Source organism: Capsicum annuum, chromosome 10 (genome assembly GCF_002878395.1).
Source record: "Capsicum annuum cultivar UCD-10X-F1 chromosome 10, UCD10Xv1.1, whole genome shotgun sequence".
NCBI classification, from domain to species: Eukaryota; Viridiplantae; Streptophyta; class Magnoliopsida; order Solanales; family Solanaceae; genus Capsicum; species Capsicum annuum.
The window spans coordinates 125,744,011-125,764,068 of NC_061120.1; the positions used below are offsets into that span (position 1 = coordinate 125,744,011).

Consider the following 20,058-nt stretch of genomic DNA (forward strand, 5'->3'; position numbering starts at 1 on the left):
AGGTAGAATTATTTGATATGTGGGTCATTGATTTCATGGGGCTGTTCGTGAGCTCATTTGGAATAAAGTACATACTGGTTGCTGTTGAGTACGTGTTAAAATAGGTTAAGTAGCTCTGGCAGATAATGAAGGAAAGCGGGTTATTGTATTTTTAAAGAGAAATATCTTCTCTTATTTTGGGGTACCACATACCATCATAAGCGAGGGAGGATCACACTTTTACAACAAGATATTTCGAGCCGCATTAGCAAAATATGGAGTTAAGCAACATAAGGTAGCTACCTATATCACCCACAAACAAGTGGGCAATTGGAAATCTCCAATCGAGAAATCAAGGCTATCCTTGCCAAGAATGTGAATGCTAGCAGGAAGGATTGGTCTAGGAAGCTGGACGATGCATTATGGGCATATCAAACAGCTTTTAAGACACCTATTGACATGTCACCATACCAATTAGTTTATGGCAAGGCATGCCATTTGCCGATTGATCTAGAGCATAAAGCACTGTGGGCGCTGAAGCGTCTTAATTTGAACTGGAATGAGGCAGTAAATATGAGACTGAGGCATCTTAATGAGATGATGGGTTCCTTCTCGGAGCCTATGAGAGAGCCGACCTATACAAGGAACGAATGAAGAAATACCATGATTGTAGAATTGAAAAAAGGGAGTTTCAGAAAAGTGACTTGGTACTTCTATTCAACTCCAGACTCAAACTATTTCTAGGTAAGCTCAAATCCAAATGGCCCGGCCTATTTAAAGTGAGTCAAGTCTACTCATCTGGAGTACTGGAACTTGAAAATGAAGATGGAAGTGTCTTCAAGGTAAATGGGCAACGTGTGAAACTATATATTGGTCCAAAGGACTCGACAAAGAACATTGCTACTGTCTATCTCGATAAAGTTTGAGTAATCGAGATAAGTAAGTCATGCCGTGACAATAAATCAGGCACTAGTGGGAAGCAACCCATAATGTGTTATTGTAAAGCATTTATTAAATTAAGTTTGTTGTTATTAGTGCATTTTTGATGTGTTTGTGAAATGTGTAAGACCTAAATTGCAGCAAAAAGGAGGAGTGGTACAGTTGAAAATAGGGTAAAGAAACCTGAGCTACTAGAATAAAAGTGACGGTCGATGCGGTGGACCACCATACCTATGACAGTTCACCATTTCCTCCATCGCAAACAAACAGAAAAATTCATTCACTAGATCAAGTTGACGGTTAAAGTGGTGAACCATCCCAAAGTTGGTGGACCGTCTAATCGACCGTCAAAATCAACCTAGATGGCCTGGGTTCGGGTAAGGTGCGTCAGTGACTTTGGTAGACCGTCAAAAACTCGGTGGGACATCCTATTAACCATCGATATAAAGCAGAAGTGCTTAGGTCTTGGTAAGTTTCAACGGTCGTACTGGTGGACCGTTGAAAGTATGACGGACTATCGGGACTGGCGTCGCTGTAACCCTAAGTCTGGGTCGGGTCGGGTTGACTCTGAAGCCTTCTTAAATGACTCATATTTGACCCAAAAGGTTTTAAATTGATTAAATAAGGCAGTTACATACGTTGTAACCCCTTCACATCCTTCAATTGTTCAACTTCCTTTAGGTTCAAAGAATCCGAAGGAACTTATTGCCTCTAGGACTTTACATCTCCTTCCTTCTGTCATATTTAAACACATCCACTCTTCTTGTCTCTTAATCACAATCAAGTTTAGATAACAATTGAAGAATTGTTTGAATTAGTCTTGTTCTCTAAAGTTGCAACCTTGTCTCTCTGCAGAATTAAGGTATGCGCATAATTCTATTCTTCTTTGTCTAAATGGTGCATCAGCTGTGGGTTGTGCTTGGCAAGTTGTTTTGTAAAGAAATTAGTATCTTGTTATAGTTCTATTGCCTTGAATTACTGAAGGTTTTGAAATAGGAGTTTGAGTATAATTTATCTAGGGGAAGTCTGAGTAACCTACAAGCTTAAAATGTGAAAAGTTGTGCTTGATTGTGTTATGGTTGTTAAATATTGATCAACAAATGCTTGAATATATGCCAAATTGAAATCTGAACCTGAAGAAGGGGGTGCAACGGTTGAAATGGTGGACCGTTAGATTGGCAACAGACCACCAACTTGACCGTCGCAGGGCTATGAAAATTCCAGGACACTAGATAAGGCTCAACGGCCAAAGCAGTGGACCATCCCACCACTGGTGAACCACCATTTTGACTGTCAAGTCATAAAATGCACTGATTTCATAGATTTTTGCTGTGGACTGATTTCTCACCTCTTTTTTTAGGTGTTATGGCTCCCAAAATACCAGTAAAAAGAGGAGAAAGATCTCAAAGGGGTGGTAACGAACCCACATTCGAATACAACACCAGACAATGTAGAAGGGAAATCCCCCTACTCTTCCAGCCTGAAGAGGAGAGTAAGGATAGTACTAGTAGTAAAAGTTCGAGCTCAGACGAGTCCACACTTGATGCCACTCCACCTGAGTCGGCTGATGTTGAAACTGAGAATGCCAATGTGGAAGGACAAGCTGAAGCAGAGAACGTAGAAACTGAACCTGAAGATGCTAACATTGTCAGACGCAGGGATCCTCAACTTCGGGAGGCGATTAGATGGCAGATAGAAGGAGCATATGAAAAGTTATATGATGGGTTAACACCCACTGCGAGAGGGATCAAAAGGTTATTTATAGAAGAGCATCAGATTGTGACAAAGAACTTACATGAATATCCTGAGTTGGAACACCGTTTTAATGAGTATGAACTAGCATGGATGAGCCATCCACTGGGAGCCTATAAACCAAATTGGGTAAGAGAATTCTTTGCAAATTATCTAATACTGGTAGAACAAGATTTCCCAAAGGGGACATCAATTAAAAATTTACCAAACAGAGAGTCTGTACCTGTCCGAGGAGTCACTGATGATATTTCAGCTCAAACAATTAATAGGATGTTATTCAGACCAGAGTACGAGGCCCCACTTGCTGTGCCTGATCTTGAGTACAGATTGAGAAACGCTTCCGCTCAAAGGCCTTGGGTGGCTTCATTCTTGACTAAGGATGGTAACCCCTCTTGGTTGACTAACTCAAGGGAGCGTATTGCAAAATACTCCCTTAGTTTTAAGGCTAAATTCTGGTGGGCTGTTGTTCATTTGAGGTTAATGCTAACAAAAAGGGATGGAAACTTGGATAAACACAGAGCCGTGTTGGTGGAAAGCTTGATCTCAGGGTTTCAAATTGACTTTGTCCAGATAATTACAGATGAGATATTTATGGCGGCCCATAAAATTTCTAGTTCATTGCCATTTCCGTGCTTAGTTATGACTTTATACAGACAGGCTGGTGTGCCTTTGATTACTGGAGTAGACAACGAAATCCAGGCTGTACATAAACAAGACCTTGAGAAGTCAAAAGACAACTCAAAATTCGAGATACGTGTCACCAAGCCTTCAGCTTACCAGACTCAATCTGCACCAGCTCCTGATACTGCAGAGATTCCCATAGATATGCCTTTTCCTATTACCACTTATGTGACACCTAAGTACGTACCCCAAGGCACATTTGTAGGGTCAGGTTTTGCATAATCTATGGGTGGAGCAGATTTTGCTGAGTACAGGTTCACACCAAAAAACTTTGCTAAGTCAATAAAGACGTAAAAGAGGTTTCAAAGACAGCTAGATAAGTGGGCTGCAGACTTCAAGCCTTTTGTTGATGAAATCGTGGCTGATGCAATTCGTCCATACCAAACCATTCAAACTAGGATGGACAGCATGGAACTTCGTATCAACAAAAGGCTCGATTCATTGTCCCTCCTCGGCCTTGCTAAGCTGATGGTTGGATTTGAACAAATAAAGACGGATATTGCAGAGCTGAAGAATAAGCAGCCACAACAGCCTGTCTTTGACCCAACCTTGGTGGAAAGTGATATTGATGAAGGTATTGTGGCCTTTATGGGCAGAAAAGTGAAGGACAAAGGGAAGGAGCAAATGGATGAAAAAGTTGTAAGGAAAGAAACAAAGAGGAGAAAGAGAGGAAAAATGACACCAGAACAATGAGAATGACATGATATTAAAAGATCTCAAAAGAAGTCACTAAATGATGAAGGAAAGAGGAGAAATAAAGAAAAAGACGAAGCAGTAGAGGTATCCACTAGTGCTGCCCGAACAAGGGGGCACAGTACAGGATTTGTTCGAGAGACAATTTCTCTAATCTTGGAGGGTGAGGTTGTGAGCGCCCCTACCACCATAGGGGACAACATTGCACCAGGTGAGGACGTAGGAGCCTCGTCACACTTCACAGATGCCTCAGATGAATAAGAGGCAAAACAAGTAAAATCATTTCCTTGTACTTTGAATCAATGCTTTGAGGACAATGCATCTATTTTAAAGTACAAGAAAATGGTTTTACTTTTTTTGCCTCTTATTCATTGAGGCATCTGTGAAGTGTGGTGAGGCTGCTGTGTCCTCACCTGGTGCAATGTTAGCCCCTATAGTGGTAGGGGCGCTCACAACCTCACCCTCAAAGATTGAAGAAATCGTCTCACGAACAGATCCTGCACTGTTCCCCCTTGTTGGGGCAGTACTATTGGATACCCCTGCTACTTCGTCTTCTTTTTTCTTGCCACTTTTCTGAGACTTTCTCTTCATCTCCATCCTTGCCCTGAAACATTAAAAACCAGCATAAAATGCAACCTTAGTTACTTGAAAACATACAACTTTCTCAAGAAAAAGATGTAAAATATTTCGTCGAAAGCCGAAACATCAACACCCTCAACTTAAGATCGTTGGTTGTCCTCAAGCAACTCAGCATCCAATTGCATACATGAACCATATCATGACAAGCAACCAACTAATAAATCACTTTGATGCAACCATTCACTCATCATTTCACTCACATGAATTTCAACCAGCAGGTTCTACACCCAACATTGATTATAATTCAACACATACAAACATGGATGTCATGTCCCACAACGAACAATAGAACTAAGCAAAACTCTAGTTACCCTCACAATAATGACGTCCATCACTCTTTATATAATGTGGACATAATCTAAATACTCACGCTCCTCAAAGAAGTTATAAGCATAGTCCAGGTACCCATAGGCTTGCCCTTCCCATTTAACACATCCTCAAAGCTGATTCGTTAGGATCAAACAGGTCTTTTCTAGGCTTATAATGAGGCTTCAGTCTAGGCGAGGGTACTCTTTTAGGTAAAGTGACTCAATAGAGTTTAAGTCTCCTTGCCTTAGCATTTTTAGCCCCCAAGCTGCTATTTTAAGCAACTTGCTTACAATCACCCTTAATCAAATCTACTTTAATTAATTACTATTTTTTTAATTTTCTATAACTACAATTAACTCTCCGTAGGGCATTAGCATTCAACTCTGGCCCTGGCCCAATATTAAGCATTGTGTACCTCAACTTAGGCAAAACACCTAAGTTGAGGGGTGGCTATTGTAAAAATGTAAGCACCCAGTGGAAAGTTGGTTTAGAATATAGTTTAAAGGCATTTGGCCCTGATCTGTCCAAAGATATTGTGCACCTCAGCTTACTGCATCAGCATAAGTTGAGGGTGGCTGATGCTCTTAAAAAAATTAATTAAAGTAGATTTGATTGAGGGTGATGTAAGTAAGTTACTTAAAATAGCAGCTTAGGGGCTGAAAAGTTGCTAGGGCAAGGAGAGTTAAACCCTATTGGGTCACTTTATCCAAAAGAGTACCCTCACCTAGCCTGAAGCCTCATTATAAGCCTACAAAAGACCTGTTTGATCCTAACGAATCAGCTTTAAGGGTGTGTTAAATGGCAAGGGCAAGCCTATGGGTACTTGGACTATGCTTGTAACTTCTTTGAGAAACGTGAGATTTTAAATTGTGTCTACATCGTATAAAGAGTGGTGGACTTCATTGTTGTGAGGGCAACTGGAGTTTTGCTTAGTTCTGTTGTTCACTGTGGGACATGATATCCATGTTTGGGTGTGCCGAATTATAATCAATGCTGGGTGAAAGAAAAGTGGAAAGAAAATAATTCTTACGGTCAAGTTGGTGATCTGTAAGAAAACCCAAGACTTCAGGTCATGTAGTGACAGACCAAACGATGGACCGTCAGTCTTGCAAAGGAACACCAAGTTGGTCGTCAGCGTTATCCAGAACCAGGCTCCACGAAGGACCCAGTGACGGACCAAGTGGTGGACCGTTATTCTTATGACGGACCACCAGATTAGCCGTCAAGTTTATCCAGAACCTGGATCCCTGAAGGACTCAGAGACGGACCAAATGGTGGATCGTCATCCTTACGATGAACCACCAAGTTGGCCGTCAGTCTTATCTAGAAATTAACCTTCCCAGATCAGCAGCGGGCCAAATGGTGGACCGTCAACCTTGCGACGGACCACCAATTTGGCCGTCACTTTGGACGTGAATTTTATGATTTCGAATTTTAAATCCTTTTAGCTGGGAACATATAAATATCAAGTATTATGGTTTAGTAGGCATCTTTTGTCTTCAGTTTTATACTTTTTCCTCTATTGAGAGTTTTGTATTATTTTTCATTGAGATTTGAATCTAGAGATTGAGTCTTAATTATCAATTTTCATATTTTCCATCAAAGATTGAGGAGAACAATATTGTGACTTTTGTAAGTACTCTTCTGAAGTTATTTATGAACACCAATATAACCTTGATTTCTGACATGGAGATGAGTAGCTAAACTCCCATAACTAGGGTTATGGAAGTCTTGATGTAGAGAACTATTTTGGGGTTGTGAATGGGTTTGCTTTCCAAAATCTATCGTAATTGCATGAATCTTTCTTCATTTTAATGACATCTCTTGGTTGCAAACTTGAGAAGTGAGCCCATAAATTCCACTTGTCTGACAAGAAAGTGGATGTAGGGAAAAGAAGTGATTCACATAAACTCCATAGGTTTATCCTTTGGGTTAACGGGTTGATGCCTTAACAGGATCAATCCTCATGAGAGTGTTATTGAATAATGCATGAATTCTTTAAGTTCGAGAGAAGTAAAGGGTGAAATACTCATTGGGTTGAGAAACATGTGGGTAATCTTTAGAATTCAACAATTCTTGCAATTGGCTGTAAGGATAGCCTCCCTCCACAAGTTCTGTGGTAAACCTGAACTTATAAGTAAGACATTCATCATTTCCTTCAAAGTTTAGTTTTTTCTTTTCGTAATTCCATTGGATTAAGGTGAATACAAGGTTGTAGTTTGATGGACAATTCTATTCTCTACACATATTTGTGCAAAGGGAGATTCATATTCTCCGCCTCTATCACTTCTTAACGTTTTGATCTTTTTATTTAACTAATTTTCAACTTTAGTTTTATATTGCCTAAACGCATCTATTGCTTCATCCTTACTATTTAGCAAGTAGACATAATAATATCTAGTGCAATCGTTAATAAAAGTTATAAAATACTTTTTTCCACCATGAGATGGTGTTGACTTCATATCACAAATGTCAGTGTGGATTAAGTTTAAGGGATTGAAATTTCTTTCAACGAATTTATACGGATGCTTAGCATACTTTGATTACGCACACCTTTGACATTTTGATTTATTGCACATAAAGTTTGGCAAAACTTCTAAGTTAATAAGTTTTTGCAATGTTTTGTAATTAATATGGCCTAACCGTTCATGCCACAAATCATAAGACTCAAGCAAGTAAGAAGAAGCAGAACTTTTATTGATTTTAATAGTCGTTACATTTATCTTATATAGGCCCTCAGTGAGATAGCCTTATCCTGCATACACTTCTCCTTTGCTAATTACAACTTATTCAGAAATAATTACACATGTGAATCTATTTTTATCTAGAAGTGATACAGAAATCAAGTTCTTTTTTAACCCCGATACATACAGGACATTGTTGAGTGTCAACACTTTGCCTGAAGTCATTTTCAAGCATACTTTTTCTATACCTTTTACTTTTGTAGTAGCAGAGTTAGCCATGAAGATCTTTTCTTCTCCTTGAGCCGGAGCAAACATTGTAAACAACTCCTTAATAGCACAAACATGACGGGTGCACCAAAATTCATCCACCATTCGCGAGGATTTCCTACCAAGTTACATTCAAAAAACATGGTACACAGATCATCCATTTTTTTCTTGGACTCAACCACATTTGCTTGGTCCTTTTTTTGCCTTTCTTAGGGGCCCGACAATTTGTTGATTTGTGGACAATCTTACCAGAGTTGAAACACTTTCCCTTGAATTTCTTCTTGGGTTGATTGCTTTCATTTCCAGTCTTCTTTTACTTTTTGGAGTTGTAGTCATATTTTATAACCTTTGCTCCATTCATTATAGAATTTCCTCTTGACCTTCTTTCCGAAACCTTATTATCTTCTTCAATGCGCAATCTTAAGATTAGATCTTCGACAGATATCTCCTTACGTTTGTGTTTCAAATAGTTCTTGAAGTCCTTCCACATAGGTGGTAGCTTCTCTATTATTGCTGCTACTTGAAATGTTTTATTCACGATCAAACCTATAATAAAGGTTATGTAAATACTAAGAACATTTTCAAATTGTTCAACAAAGGTATTTGTCAAAATCATACCTTCCGCAAGGAGATCTTGGATGATCACTTACAGTTACTGAACTTGGGAAACAACAGACTTGTTGTCTATCATCTTATATTCTAGGAATCTTGCAAAGAAGAACTTTTTAGTTCCGGCATCCTCTGTCTTGTACTTCTGTTCTAGCGCTCCCCATAACTCTTTAGCTGTCTTTTTTCCACTATACACATTGTAGAGATCATCTTGGAAACCACTCAAAATGTAGTCCTGCAATGGAAATCGGAGTGTTTTCAAGCCTCCATAATCACAAATCGCTCTTGTTCAGAGGTTTCCTCGGGCACCTCTGGAGCTTTCTCAAATGTGAACCTTTGAAGACAAAGAGTAGTGAGGTAGAAAAACATTTTCTGCTGCTACCTCTTAAAGTCAATACTCGCGAACTATCCGGGTTTTTCCGCTGGTGCTATTACCGACAGAGCATTAGTACGACTCGTTGTGGCAGTACTAGTAGCTGCCACAATCGTTGCAGTACCTTGCACTTGACTATCGTTAGTCATTTTCCTGTCACAAAAAAGCAGAACCTTTAGTATATCAAAATACTATTAATAAGTTGCAACAACTTTAAACACCTCTTGTTTCTAGTTTAACGATGAAGTTTTCATGACTTCCAATCGTCAATCAAGTGATCTTTAACTTGTGATGAAGATTTTATTTCTTCAAACCACTAGTTAAGTTCAAACGGGTAGAAAGCTTATAACTTTAATCTCCAGAAACCAAAAAAATAAATTTTTTAGATTCTGTAAAGTTAATTATTTCCTTAAGATTATTGTCTTTCAATGTTTTCGAGTACACAAAATCTGTAATTTGACAGAATAACTTCAACACTAGTTCAAGTATAAAACAAGAACACTATGAAGTACAACAACACCCTCAACACAAGATCAAAGTGATCTTTCTAAGAAGTATGTTTTTTCAGAAAATAAGATGAAATAGAAATGGCCAAGTCCTCCGAATTCACAGAGTGTCCTTAAGGAAATAATTCCCCTCAATTAACTGAGGTTGCAGAATTTTTTTCCCTGGATAAAATGGCTAAACAAACCAACTATAGCGATACCTCAAACAATTGGAATCTCTTCGAACTCACTCAATGATTTGATTGATCACAAGGAATGTTTTTGAAGACAAGAAGAGTTTGTATATTCAGAAAATTTTTCGTATATAAACCTGTGGATGAAAACAGGTTTATATAACCATCAAGTGCCTCTTCTGAAAGGTGACAATGGTTCACTCAAAGGTTGTATCCCTTCTGGAAAAGTCATGTCTGTTCGTTAAAAAAATTTGTCTTTTTCGAACGGTCACAACCATCCAAACGGGCATACCATTTCACGAATCAGCGTGTCATGTCATCGAAGGGTTGCATCCCTTCTAAAACAGCATTTCGACAGTATTTCTGCATTGCATGCATGCATATTAATGGAGGATCAAAACCACAGAAAAGTTTCGGTTGTATTTTTTCCTTTATTTTTTTTCACAACTATCAGAACGGGCATATCATTTCACAAATCAGTGTGTCATTTCATCGAAGGGACAGAAAAGTTTCTGTTGTGTTTTTTCCTTTGTTTTTTTTTCGAATTAAATTTCTATCAAATAAATTTTGTCCAAAAATATAGATCTCATTGATCGATCCAAATCTAAAGCCGAAACCGAGCGATCGACGGCGGCGACGGTGAGGCACCTCTTATTTCTTGCCTCACTTACCAAGTGGAATAAGTTTTTCTTATTATAAACACTTAAAAATCACATTCTCCCACCGATGTGGGAGAATTAGTAAACTTTTCATTTTAAAGTACACTTTCTATAATAGTGTTTTTCTCAATTTTCCCTTCACTTGGTTTCCTCCATTTCCCACTCACACTCTTTATATATATTGAACCCAACACATAGCTTGGTTTCTATCACCTTTTACCTTTTTATAGGCAAGCATACTCAAAATAATCTCTCTTCAAATGGTAGTTAATTTTTTCAATTGGGAGTACTTTTCAGTTTTCAGTGGATCCATGTCATTTTTATTCTCAAAGTAACATCTCTTTTTAAGACTTCAGGTGCGTTTCTTTGGTATGCACTTAATTTATTATTTTCATTGTTTCATTTGTTAATGTTCAAATTGACAAGAGAAATGTTTCAATTCTCTTTAAATATAAAATTATCATTATAGTTATTCCTATTTATCCTCATAAAAAAAGTTATGAAAAGAATAATTTTATTATTTTATAAAAAAATAAAAAAATAATGTAAAATCATTAAAAAAAAGTAGAATAGAATGCACATATTAGGCTGCAAAATGCAACGGACTCGCACAAGCCTCTCTAGTTAGTTTATATAGTAGAAGTTTGATGGTTTTTAGAGAGGAAGAAAGAGCATTTGAATTTGAAGGGCGTCGCTCCTTTCTATGACGATGTCGAAACTCACTCGCCTTCTGCACCCCAGGTTCCTTCTCTGTATAAACCCCCATTTTCTCTAAGTCCCTGCTTAAACCCTAGCTCCTCTTTTTTGGTTTTGCTTTTCTTTTACATTTGTAAGTGCTAGAAAATAACCCCTTTACTATCGCGAATGTAAACATCCATCTAGACATAGAAAAATGGTGGTGGAAAAAATAGGAACTAAACTCAAACTTGAGTCTCCGTCTTCTTGCTTATTTATACTTTTCTGTTCAGTAGGTAAACAAAAAAAATTATGCTCAAAGCATTTATATGTAATTTAGAGGAAGTGCTTGTTAAGCTTGATCCTCATTCTATAAGTCTATGATTCAGGAGAATAGAGAGATTGATGAAGATGTAATTCATCGGATTGGGGTAGGGTAGATGAAATGGAGGCTCGCCTCTTGAATCTTGTATGACAAAAAGGTACCTCCCAAATTTAAAAGGTAAATTCTACAGAGTAGTGGTTAGACTAGTGTTGTATGGGGCGGAGTGTTGGCCTGTTAAGAAAGCCCACATCTAGAAGATGAAGATGGCGAAAATGAGAATGCTTAGGTGGATAGTCTGGGTGTACTAGGAAAGACAGGATTAGAAATGAGGTTATTCGAGATAAGGTGAGTGTAGCTTCGGTGGAAGCCAAGATGAGAGAAGCAAGGTTGAGATGGTTTGGCTATGTGATGATGAGGAGCATGGATGCTCCAGTGTGGAGATGTGAGAGGTTGGCTAGGGATGGTTTCAAGCGTGACAGAGGTAGACCGAAGAAATATTGGAGGGAGGTGATTAGACATGACATGGAGTAGCTCTAGCTTACCGAGGATATGGCTGTGGATAGGAAGTTGTGGAGTAGGCGGATTAGGGTAGAAGGTTAGTCTGAGTTTAGGGTATGGTATCTTTTGGTGTGTTACTTGGAGTATTTTGTTTATGATATTATTGAGTTTACTAATTCCTATTATTTCTTGTTCTTTTTCTATTCTTACTATTACTGTTTCTTATCTTAGATTGTTCTATTTTGAGCCGGGAGTCTATCGGAAACAACCTCTCTATCACACATTTGAGGTAGTGGTATGGACTGCGTACACTTACTCTCCCCAGACCCCACTTGGTGGGAATATACTGGGTATCTTGTTGTTAGAGGAAGTGGGAGTCCAGGGTAGGGGTGTGAGGTAGTGAGAATGTTGGGGCTATGTGGTTGGAGTGGAAGATGAGGTGTGTTGGAGGGTGAGGACTAAGGAAGATACAATTAATGTGCAATGTCACTTGTGAAAGCTGTTTTTCCTACTTTGACCGGTGAAGTTATTTTCCTCGATTTAAGAAACTTGTTTTGAGAAAAAATGTTTTCTAAAAATTTTGACCAACCGAACATGGAAAACCGAAGCACACCCCAAGAGTAAAATGAAGGAAGTTCAACCGTACCTAAACTACTACGAATCTATTTAATACCTCATTTCCATGTAACGTTATGGAGGCACATAAAATCTCATGAAAATTCGTAAAAAGCAGGTCAATTGATGTTTAACTCAAGCGGATCTTTATCTAAGAAGGGTCCATATTTGTAGTAATGCTCACTGTATGAAAGGCACGGTGAGGACATCAACCACCTTTTCAATATTATTGGAGTAAACTGAACAAATCTTTGACATCTTTGGAGTTGCTGCAGTGCTGGTGGATTAAAAGAGACGGAAAAGAGGAAAGTGAAAACCCGGACTCAACCTCTCAGCTATTTGGTGCTAGCATTTTTGAAAGCTAACCTGAATCTGTAATTAGCATTAAGTCCAGATTTATCTTCTTACTTTTCGTTCTTTTTGTTGCAACGTGGCTATTGCAAATGAGGCTGATTCCATGATAGAATTTATGTGTTCTTTACACATGCAGCAGTGATGCTCTCTCTGTAATATTCCTACAGTACTTCTTTATGCTGGATACTCAATAATCTTCCTTTAACAATGTGGGTGGGATAAAGAATAACTGCTTATCATTCAGAGTGTGGATAGAATTTTTAATGTGAAGTTACTAATAAAAAGAAAAGAACCTTTCTAATATGAAGTTTTTCTCTCTACACAACAGGAATCAATTGTTGCTTAACAAACTGCCTGTAGAGGGTGTCAAAGATTCTATCTGGCAGCATGCCATCAACACTTTTGCAGGCTTTTCTAGTGTTCGACAGTATGGTGCAGCTGATGGTATGAAATTTTTTGTCAGATATTCATGTAGTTTCTAAGTAGTAATCTTGGTGCTAACTTAATCTTTTTGCCTTATCTCTTTACAGCAGGAAAATTGGCAGGTCGAGTGTTTGCTCCATACTCAGTATTTAAAGGCAAAGCAGCACTTTCTGCTGAACCTAGGCTGCCCACATTTAATAAAATGGATGTATGATCTTTCTTACCAGATTAAATAGAATTAGAAACTGGAGTTTCTCTCTTTGTGATGTTCAACTGATGCTTCCACTCATCCATTCTTCTTATTATAGTCTGGAGTTGTTAAACTCAATCGACGTGGTGTCATTATGTTGACGTTCTGGCCATCTATTGGCGAGCGCAAATATGACTGGGAAAAGAGGCAGGTAATGTGCTTATACTGTTATCTCGTATAAGTGAGTACCACCAGCTTATACAGTTATCTCTTATAAGTGAGTACCACCAGCATGACAGGAGACAAGTTTAGATCTTTATTTGTCCCAGAAAAGATCTTCACATCATTGATGTTGAGGGATTCCTACAAGTGTTACAAACTATGAATTTTTCTACATTTATGAGATAAAAGAAGAGGGAAATTGTGGAAAGTAACATCCATTGGTGCCTAGCTTGCAAAGACTATAGATGAGCAACTTATTTCCTTTTTATCCCAATCAACAGTCTTTCGTTCTCTCTAATGAGTGCTGAAACAAACTCAATTTGAACTTCACATATCGACAGATATAAGATACAGCAGGACATTATTTTCCTTTGAGGGAATTTATGTCAGCTTTTAATTCTCTTCAAGGCTGTAAAGTTTTTATGCTGCTTTGACGGTATATGAGCAGAGTCCTAAGTTTTAACAGAGGATGCATAGTACTTGGTCTAGTATGAGCCACTAACTTGTAGGTTTCTAATAAGCTTGAGAGGTGCTACTTTCATAACTAGGTGAAGAAATTACTTGTTAATGTTGTTTTGCTGCTTGTTTTTTCTTTAGAGATGTTAGTCATCTATAAGTCCATCTTTTTTAGATTCAATCGGTATGTTATCAATAAATATCCATCTCTATGTTTGTTTCACCACTCTCTCTTGCTTTTTCTTTTCTGGCACGTGTTCACATATCTGATATCTGACTCGACTGACAGATGACTCTACATATTGCAGTTGTTTGCTTTATCAGCAACAGAGGTTGGATCATTGATAAGCATGGGGACCAAAGATTCTTGTGAATTCTTCCATGATCCTTCAATGCAGTCAAGGTTGATTTGCTGATACAGTTCTTTGCTAAGTGCTATCTTTTAGTGTACATATTACATGCACAAACTCACTTTTTAGAACGGAATCCTTGCATCCTACTTATTATACTTTCTCTTTATTCTCATCCTTTTACTGTATATCTAAGCAGAGGTTCTATGTTTACAGTAATGCTGGCCAAGTTAGAAAAAGCTTGTCAATTAAGTCAAATGCTGATGGCACTGGTTATTTTGTTTCGTTGAGTAAGTATCAGTCTGTATGTTCACCTTTTTCATAAAATTTTGCTTTCAACCTATAAGATGCATGACAATTTGTTCTGTATGAGTAGCTCTCCATGTCAAGGATCAATGATATGCTTAAATGTAAAGTTTTCGTTACTTGTTAAAAGGAAAATAAGATATATGCCTATTCCTGTATGGCTTCTGGGTATTTTTCTTTCATAATTTGGCAAGCCATGTTATTAAGGCGCATAGCTAATTGCAGCATTTGGTTGTTCTTTATGCAGGTGTTGTCAACAATAATCTCAAAACCAATGATCGGTTTACTGTTCCTGTTACTACTGCTGAGTTTGCTGTTATGCGAACAGCATTCAGTGTACGTTCTTATAATATGTTTCTGTTGTAAAAGAAATTATGCTTCCTTTCAATTAGTTTTCCTAAGTAAACTGCTTCCTTATTACTTTGAGATGTTTCTGTTGCCTTCTGGTATCTTAGTTCTGACTTTGTTAGTGAAATCTAATTGACGGTGAATGAATATTTTAAATCTGGGAATAAAGCTGTGAGAAAAAGTAAAGCTGGTTGTCAGAACCTCATACATGCATTTAACCTTTACCTGAAAATTAAACCAAACAATCTTTTGTATTTGGCAATGAATGAAACTTATATGGCGGTCATTGAAGTGAATGCATTTGTTACAAAAAAATTGGAACAATATTTTTAGAACTTAGTTTCCCAGAAAAAGTAGAATTGGTCTTTTTTAGCTTCCTTTCTCAATTATTCTAATCTTTTTGACTTGTATGATTAAAACTGATTAGTGTTATTTCGTTTTGGTGCACCCACAAGGTTCCTATTTGCATGTTGTTTGTACAAAACTTCATCTTTTGTAAGGTTTTCCACCTTTTAGTATAGTTCTTGTACACGAGTGTGTTAGCCCTTTTGTTGATACAATTTCATTACTTCATAAAAGAAATTGATCAAACTGCTTAGTGCTTACAAGATGTGTACTTGCAGTTACATTGTTGTACAAAGTAATCACCAAGTAGATTGTCCTACAATGTTTTGTGCCTTCTACAATTATCTCTCCAATGAGTTGCAGCTTCATTTTAACTTTTTAGTTGTGGTTCTCATTGTCTATTTATAATTTTGGTCTTCTAAATGTAGTTTGCATTGCCTCACATCATGGGATGGGATCGCTTCACTAATCGGCCTTCAGAATGCATCTCCCAAAGTCCCGCAAAGGTGGTTCCACAACTTACGGAGGTGGAGTGGTGTAGATGAGAGACACTGTTTATTGTGTAGTACTTTATCTCATTCTAGCATGGGCTATGTTCTCTTTTTAGATTCTATCAATAGCCACCTGTTCATGTGTATTAGCTAACTTGTCAGAAAGACAACATTTTGGTTGTGAAAGGAACTTGGTTGCCTTGTTCCCTTTTTTCCCCTTTTCGGATGCAATGTAAACTTAAGAAGCTATTGGTTTCTCTTGCATCATAGAGTGATTGTGCAGCATTGCTCTAGACCTCAAAATGTACTTTCCAAGTTGAATTTGGAATATATATTATGTTAAAATGGAGCAAATAATGAATTGAGAGCTCCTGACCAGCCTGTGGCACAGTAATATGTCTAAACTAGCTTCAAATGCAGTGGCTTGAATAGGTAATGTACTGTCTACTCGTGGTGCTATTGGGAAATATGCAATGAAAATTATAAGATATGGAACAACTTGCAGGTGATATGGAAGACATCATAGACGAGTTCCTTTCCAAAATTGAATCGCACAAGACTATAGGAGCACTCAGTTGTCTTAGCTAGCTTGTTTTCTTTGTCGTACTCGCTTTTCCAATGAATTTTCTATGGAGATTAAGAAGATTAAAAAAAGGGTTAATGAGATTAATAGTGTGAGGACAAATTTTGGCATCACCAATACAAGTAACATGAACAATAAACAACGTGATACATTCTAATACACCGTAGAAGTTAAATCCTCCATGCTGATGTAACCGAGACTATTGGTTTGGCCGTTTGGGTGATAACTTCAAGATGCTGCAAGCTAAATTACTTGACCAAGACTTGTTATATGGTGTAATTTTTAATTCTTGACATGCCTGGTGTCGGAAAAACAACTCTGACCAAGAAACTTTATAAGCATATCTATAATCAATTTGACTGTTCGGCACTGGTGTATGTTTCACAAAAGTCAAAGCGTGGGACGAATCTTTCTTGACATAGCCAAACAAGTTGGGACTGAGGGAAGAGGAAAGGAAGATGACTTGGTGGATAACCTACTATCACTCTTGAAAGATAAAGGTAAGTTATCCTCCTGGATGATATTGAATGATTTAAAAATTGTCCTTCCTGAATTCGATTCAAGAACAGAGTAACAGTAAGATAATTATCACATCTTGAAATAGCTCGATTCAAGAACAGAGTAACAGTTAGATAATTATCACATCTTGAAATAGCACTATAGGAAGATACATAGGAGGAATTGATTGCTCCATTTGTTGGAACCCCTAGATTCAAAGAAAAGTTTTGAACTCCTTACCAATAGGATTTTCAGTTTTGATACTAATAGTTGGGAGAATGCTTCATCAGACTTGGACATTGGTAAAGAGATAGTTGAGAGATGTGATGGTATACCAGTAGCCTCTGTGTTGATCGCGGCATGTGAAGGTCAAGAGAGAGAACTAAAACACACATGGAATAGTTGTCACGACCTAAACCTAGGACTGAGCATAAAATATTAAAACCCCGAATTACCGCACCGAATCGAAAAATTTGGTAATTGGTATTCGGTAATTTGGTATTTGGTATGGTATTTGGGATTAAAATTTTAATATTTCGGTATTTGGGATTGGGTTTGGTACAAGATATTAATACTGTTTGGTATTCGATATTTACCGAATATCGAATATATATATATATATATATATATATATATAGACCCCTCCTTGTAACTATAAAAGGAGAGATAAAAACCCATAGAAGACAGACTGCATTTTCTCTGAATATTCTCTTTCTTAGAACAATGCTAGGTATCTTCTATATGAGTGAGTGAGAGACACCTCTCCCGTCAGGAAAAGGTAATAAATAGTGTGTATGTAAGTATAAGGAAGATCTGATTAAAGATTTTTTCTATGTTGTAATATGTTCAAGAAATAAAAAGTTTATTTCATATATCCTTTGCCAATCTTTTTTGCTGGTGAAAAATGAAGGTTGCGATCTTCAGCCTTAACGAAGGAAGGACGAAACAGTAGCCTGAGACATACAATAGGCTAAAAAGTTCTTCATAGTCGAAAGGAAAAGCACTGCGGTGTTGATACAGCTAACATATGAAGTTGAAGTTAACTACTCAACTAACGAAAAAGAATTATTGGCTTATACCAAATTATTATTCACCCAATAAAATGAAGCTGTTCGCATATAGGATGTGTATGCGAAATTTTTATTCACTTAATCAGTGAAATAATTTAATCAGTGAAATAACCATCATCATACCAATAGTATGGATCATCATCACTATCTACATAAGAATAGTCATGTATAGACCACTGTTCTTGAACAAGATCATCTATAATTTTTTTCAAGAATTTTTTCTTGTAAATCTTTATTTAATTTTATTACTTTTAAAATAGTAATTAATGTTTTTCCATTTAAGAAAATAATATAATAACTCATTAGGCAGTATAAAGTATGTATTTCTTTAACTTAGCCTTAGATTTGTTTAATAGATAAACTTATGTGTTTTTTAAAGCTTGATCTCTATCTTGTGCTCTAAGTAGTAGCTTCTCTACTTCGTTAATTCTGGATTTCACAAGATTATTTGAAGTATTCCTTCGTAAAAGATAGATCTCTCTACCATAGTTTTTAAACTTATTAAAGCTTCATTGGTCCAATCTTCTTTTATCATTTTTGTCGTTTAGTGCCGAACTTATTTTGACGTAAATGCTTTCGCTTTACGTCTTTTCTTCTATCATTATATTTGCTTTATAGCTGTAACTTACATCTCGTCTGACATTGAAGAGCTAACTTCATCATTTCTCTTGAGATGTTCATGTTCCAAAATTTTGCATGCCGAGATTATATTATAATCAGACTTTTGTTTTTATAGACATTTCCATAATTTGAATTGGATATATGTATATAACCCAACCCAATAGACAATAGTACTAGTCATCTCAAAGAATCTATTGGACCTTGGTAATATATTCATAAAAAGTAACAAAAAGAATACTAAATAATGTTTCTGTTAAAGATACTTTTTGAAGTTTAAACGTACATTTGCACATCTCCAACTTTAATATAGTATTACCAGATACCGTACCGAACCAAAGTTTAATTTACCGAATACCGAACTACCAAACCGATATTTATAAGTATGCTATATGGTATCTATGTTCAAATATCGATTACCGAATTCGAATTTTGAAAATACCGAATCGAATACTGAACGCCCACCCCGACCTAAACCCATCGCGAGTGGCATTTGCACTGTCCCATTGGGGAGAGAATGAATTAACTGAAACACCCAACTATTCATCTTAATAACATTTAAAAGAAACTAATAATTCCATTATGTAAACCAATTCGAAATATTCTAACAATAAAACAATGCAGAAAATGAACGAATGTCCAAAATATCTCTAGAGCTGAAAGTCATTGTACCAATAACATCTAACAATGTGAAAAAGCGTTCAACCCAAAAACAATATGAAAAGTATCTATATGCGGAACAAGTGGACTAGAAATAAAAAACGATGACTCATGGATGACCGAAAGATGTAGCTTACCTTTGAGTTTATTCGTGTCACGATCTAAAGCTGAGATCTCGATGTAGTCACTGGAGGATGCTTTGCATTTAACAAAAAGAGAAGTACAGGTAGTATCAGTACAAAATCACTATATACTGGCAGCGCCATCGGCCAACCTAAAGTACTAAATGCGAACAAAAACCTATAACCATGTAAACAAGTACAACCATGAACACTTAACAATTACCTTTACCTTAAATATGTTTCCACTTAGTTATGTGTCATGGTATCATGGGACTTTTGACGCTCAAAACGAGGAAAATATGCTAAGTCTAAGGCTTGTTTATGTGGTTATGATATGTTTGTATTAGTTTTACAAGAACATAGGGTTTGAAAGTGAGCAATGGAAAAAGAATGAAAAATACACCAAGTGTTGGCATATTTGCTTGGCCACAACTCATTGGATCATGCTACAAGTCGTGGCTTGAGTCATTTCTTTAGCAAGGAGCAGAATCTTGAAGTTAAGAGTTGGATGTTGGCTACGGCTGACTGCTAAGAGCTGTTGGGAGTAGCGATGGGTCGTAAGGTGACCCATTGTAATACCCCGTACTTTTTCTTAGCTTGAAATCGTCTCAAGAATGTTAGAAGCTTGGTTCAAAATATGAATCCA

General features: G+C 37.1%; 1 protein-coding gene across 2 annotated transcripts; it reads left to right on the forward strand.

Moving 5' to 3' along the window:
- Positions 1–10,844: 10,844 nt before the first annotated feature.
- Positions 10,845–16,154, forward strand: LOC107845787 (single-stranded DNA-binding protein WHY2, mitochondrial). 2 transcript variants are annotated; one of them, XM_016690270.2, is made up of 8 exons: positions 10,845–11,004; positions 13,059–13,174; positions 13,261–13,361; positions 13,462–13,554; positions 14,330–14,424; positions 14,588–14,661; positions 14,925–15,013; positions 15,799–16,154. In XM_016690270.2, the coding sequence occupies exons 1-8, from the start codon at positions 10,967–10,969 to the stop codon at positions 15,913–15,915; spliced, it is 723 nt and encodes a 240-aa protein (XP_016545756.1). In that variant the 5' UTR covers positions 10,845–10,966; the 3' UTR covers positions 15,916–16,154. The 2 variants fall into 2 exon arrangements, with proteins under 2 accessions (XP_016545756.1, XP_016545757.1); XM_016690271.2 differs by having other exon boundaries at positions 10,849–11,004; positions 13,264–13,361.
- Positions 16,155–20,058: the final 3,904 nt, after the last annotated feature.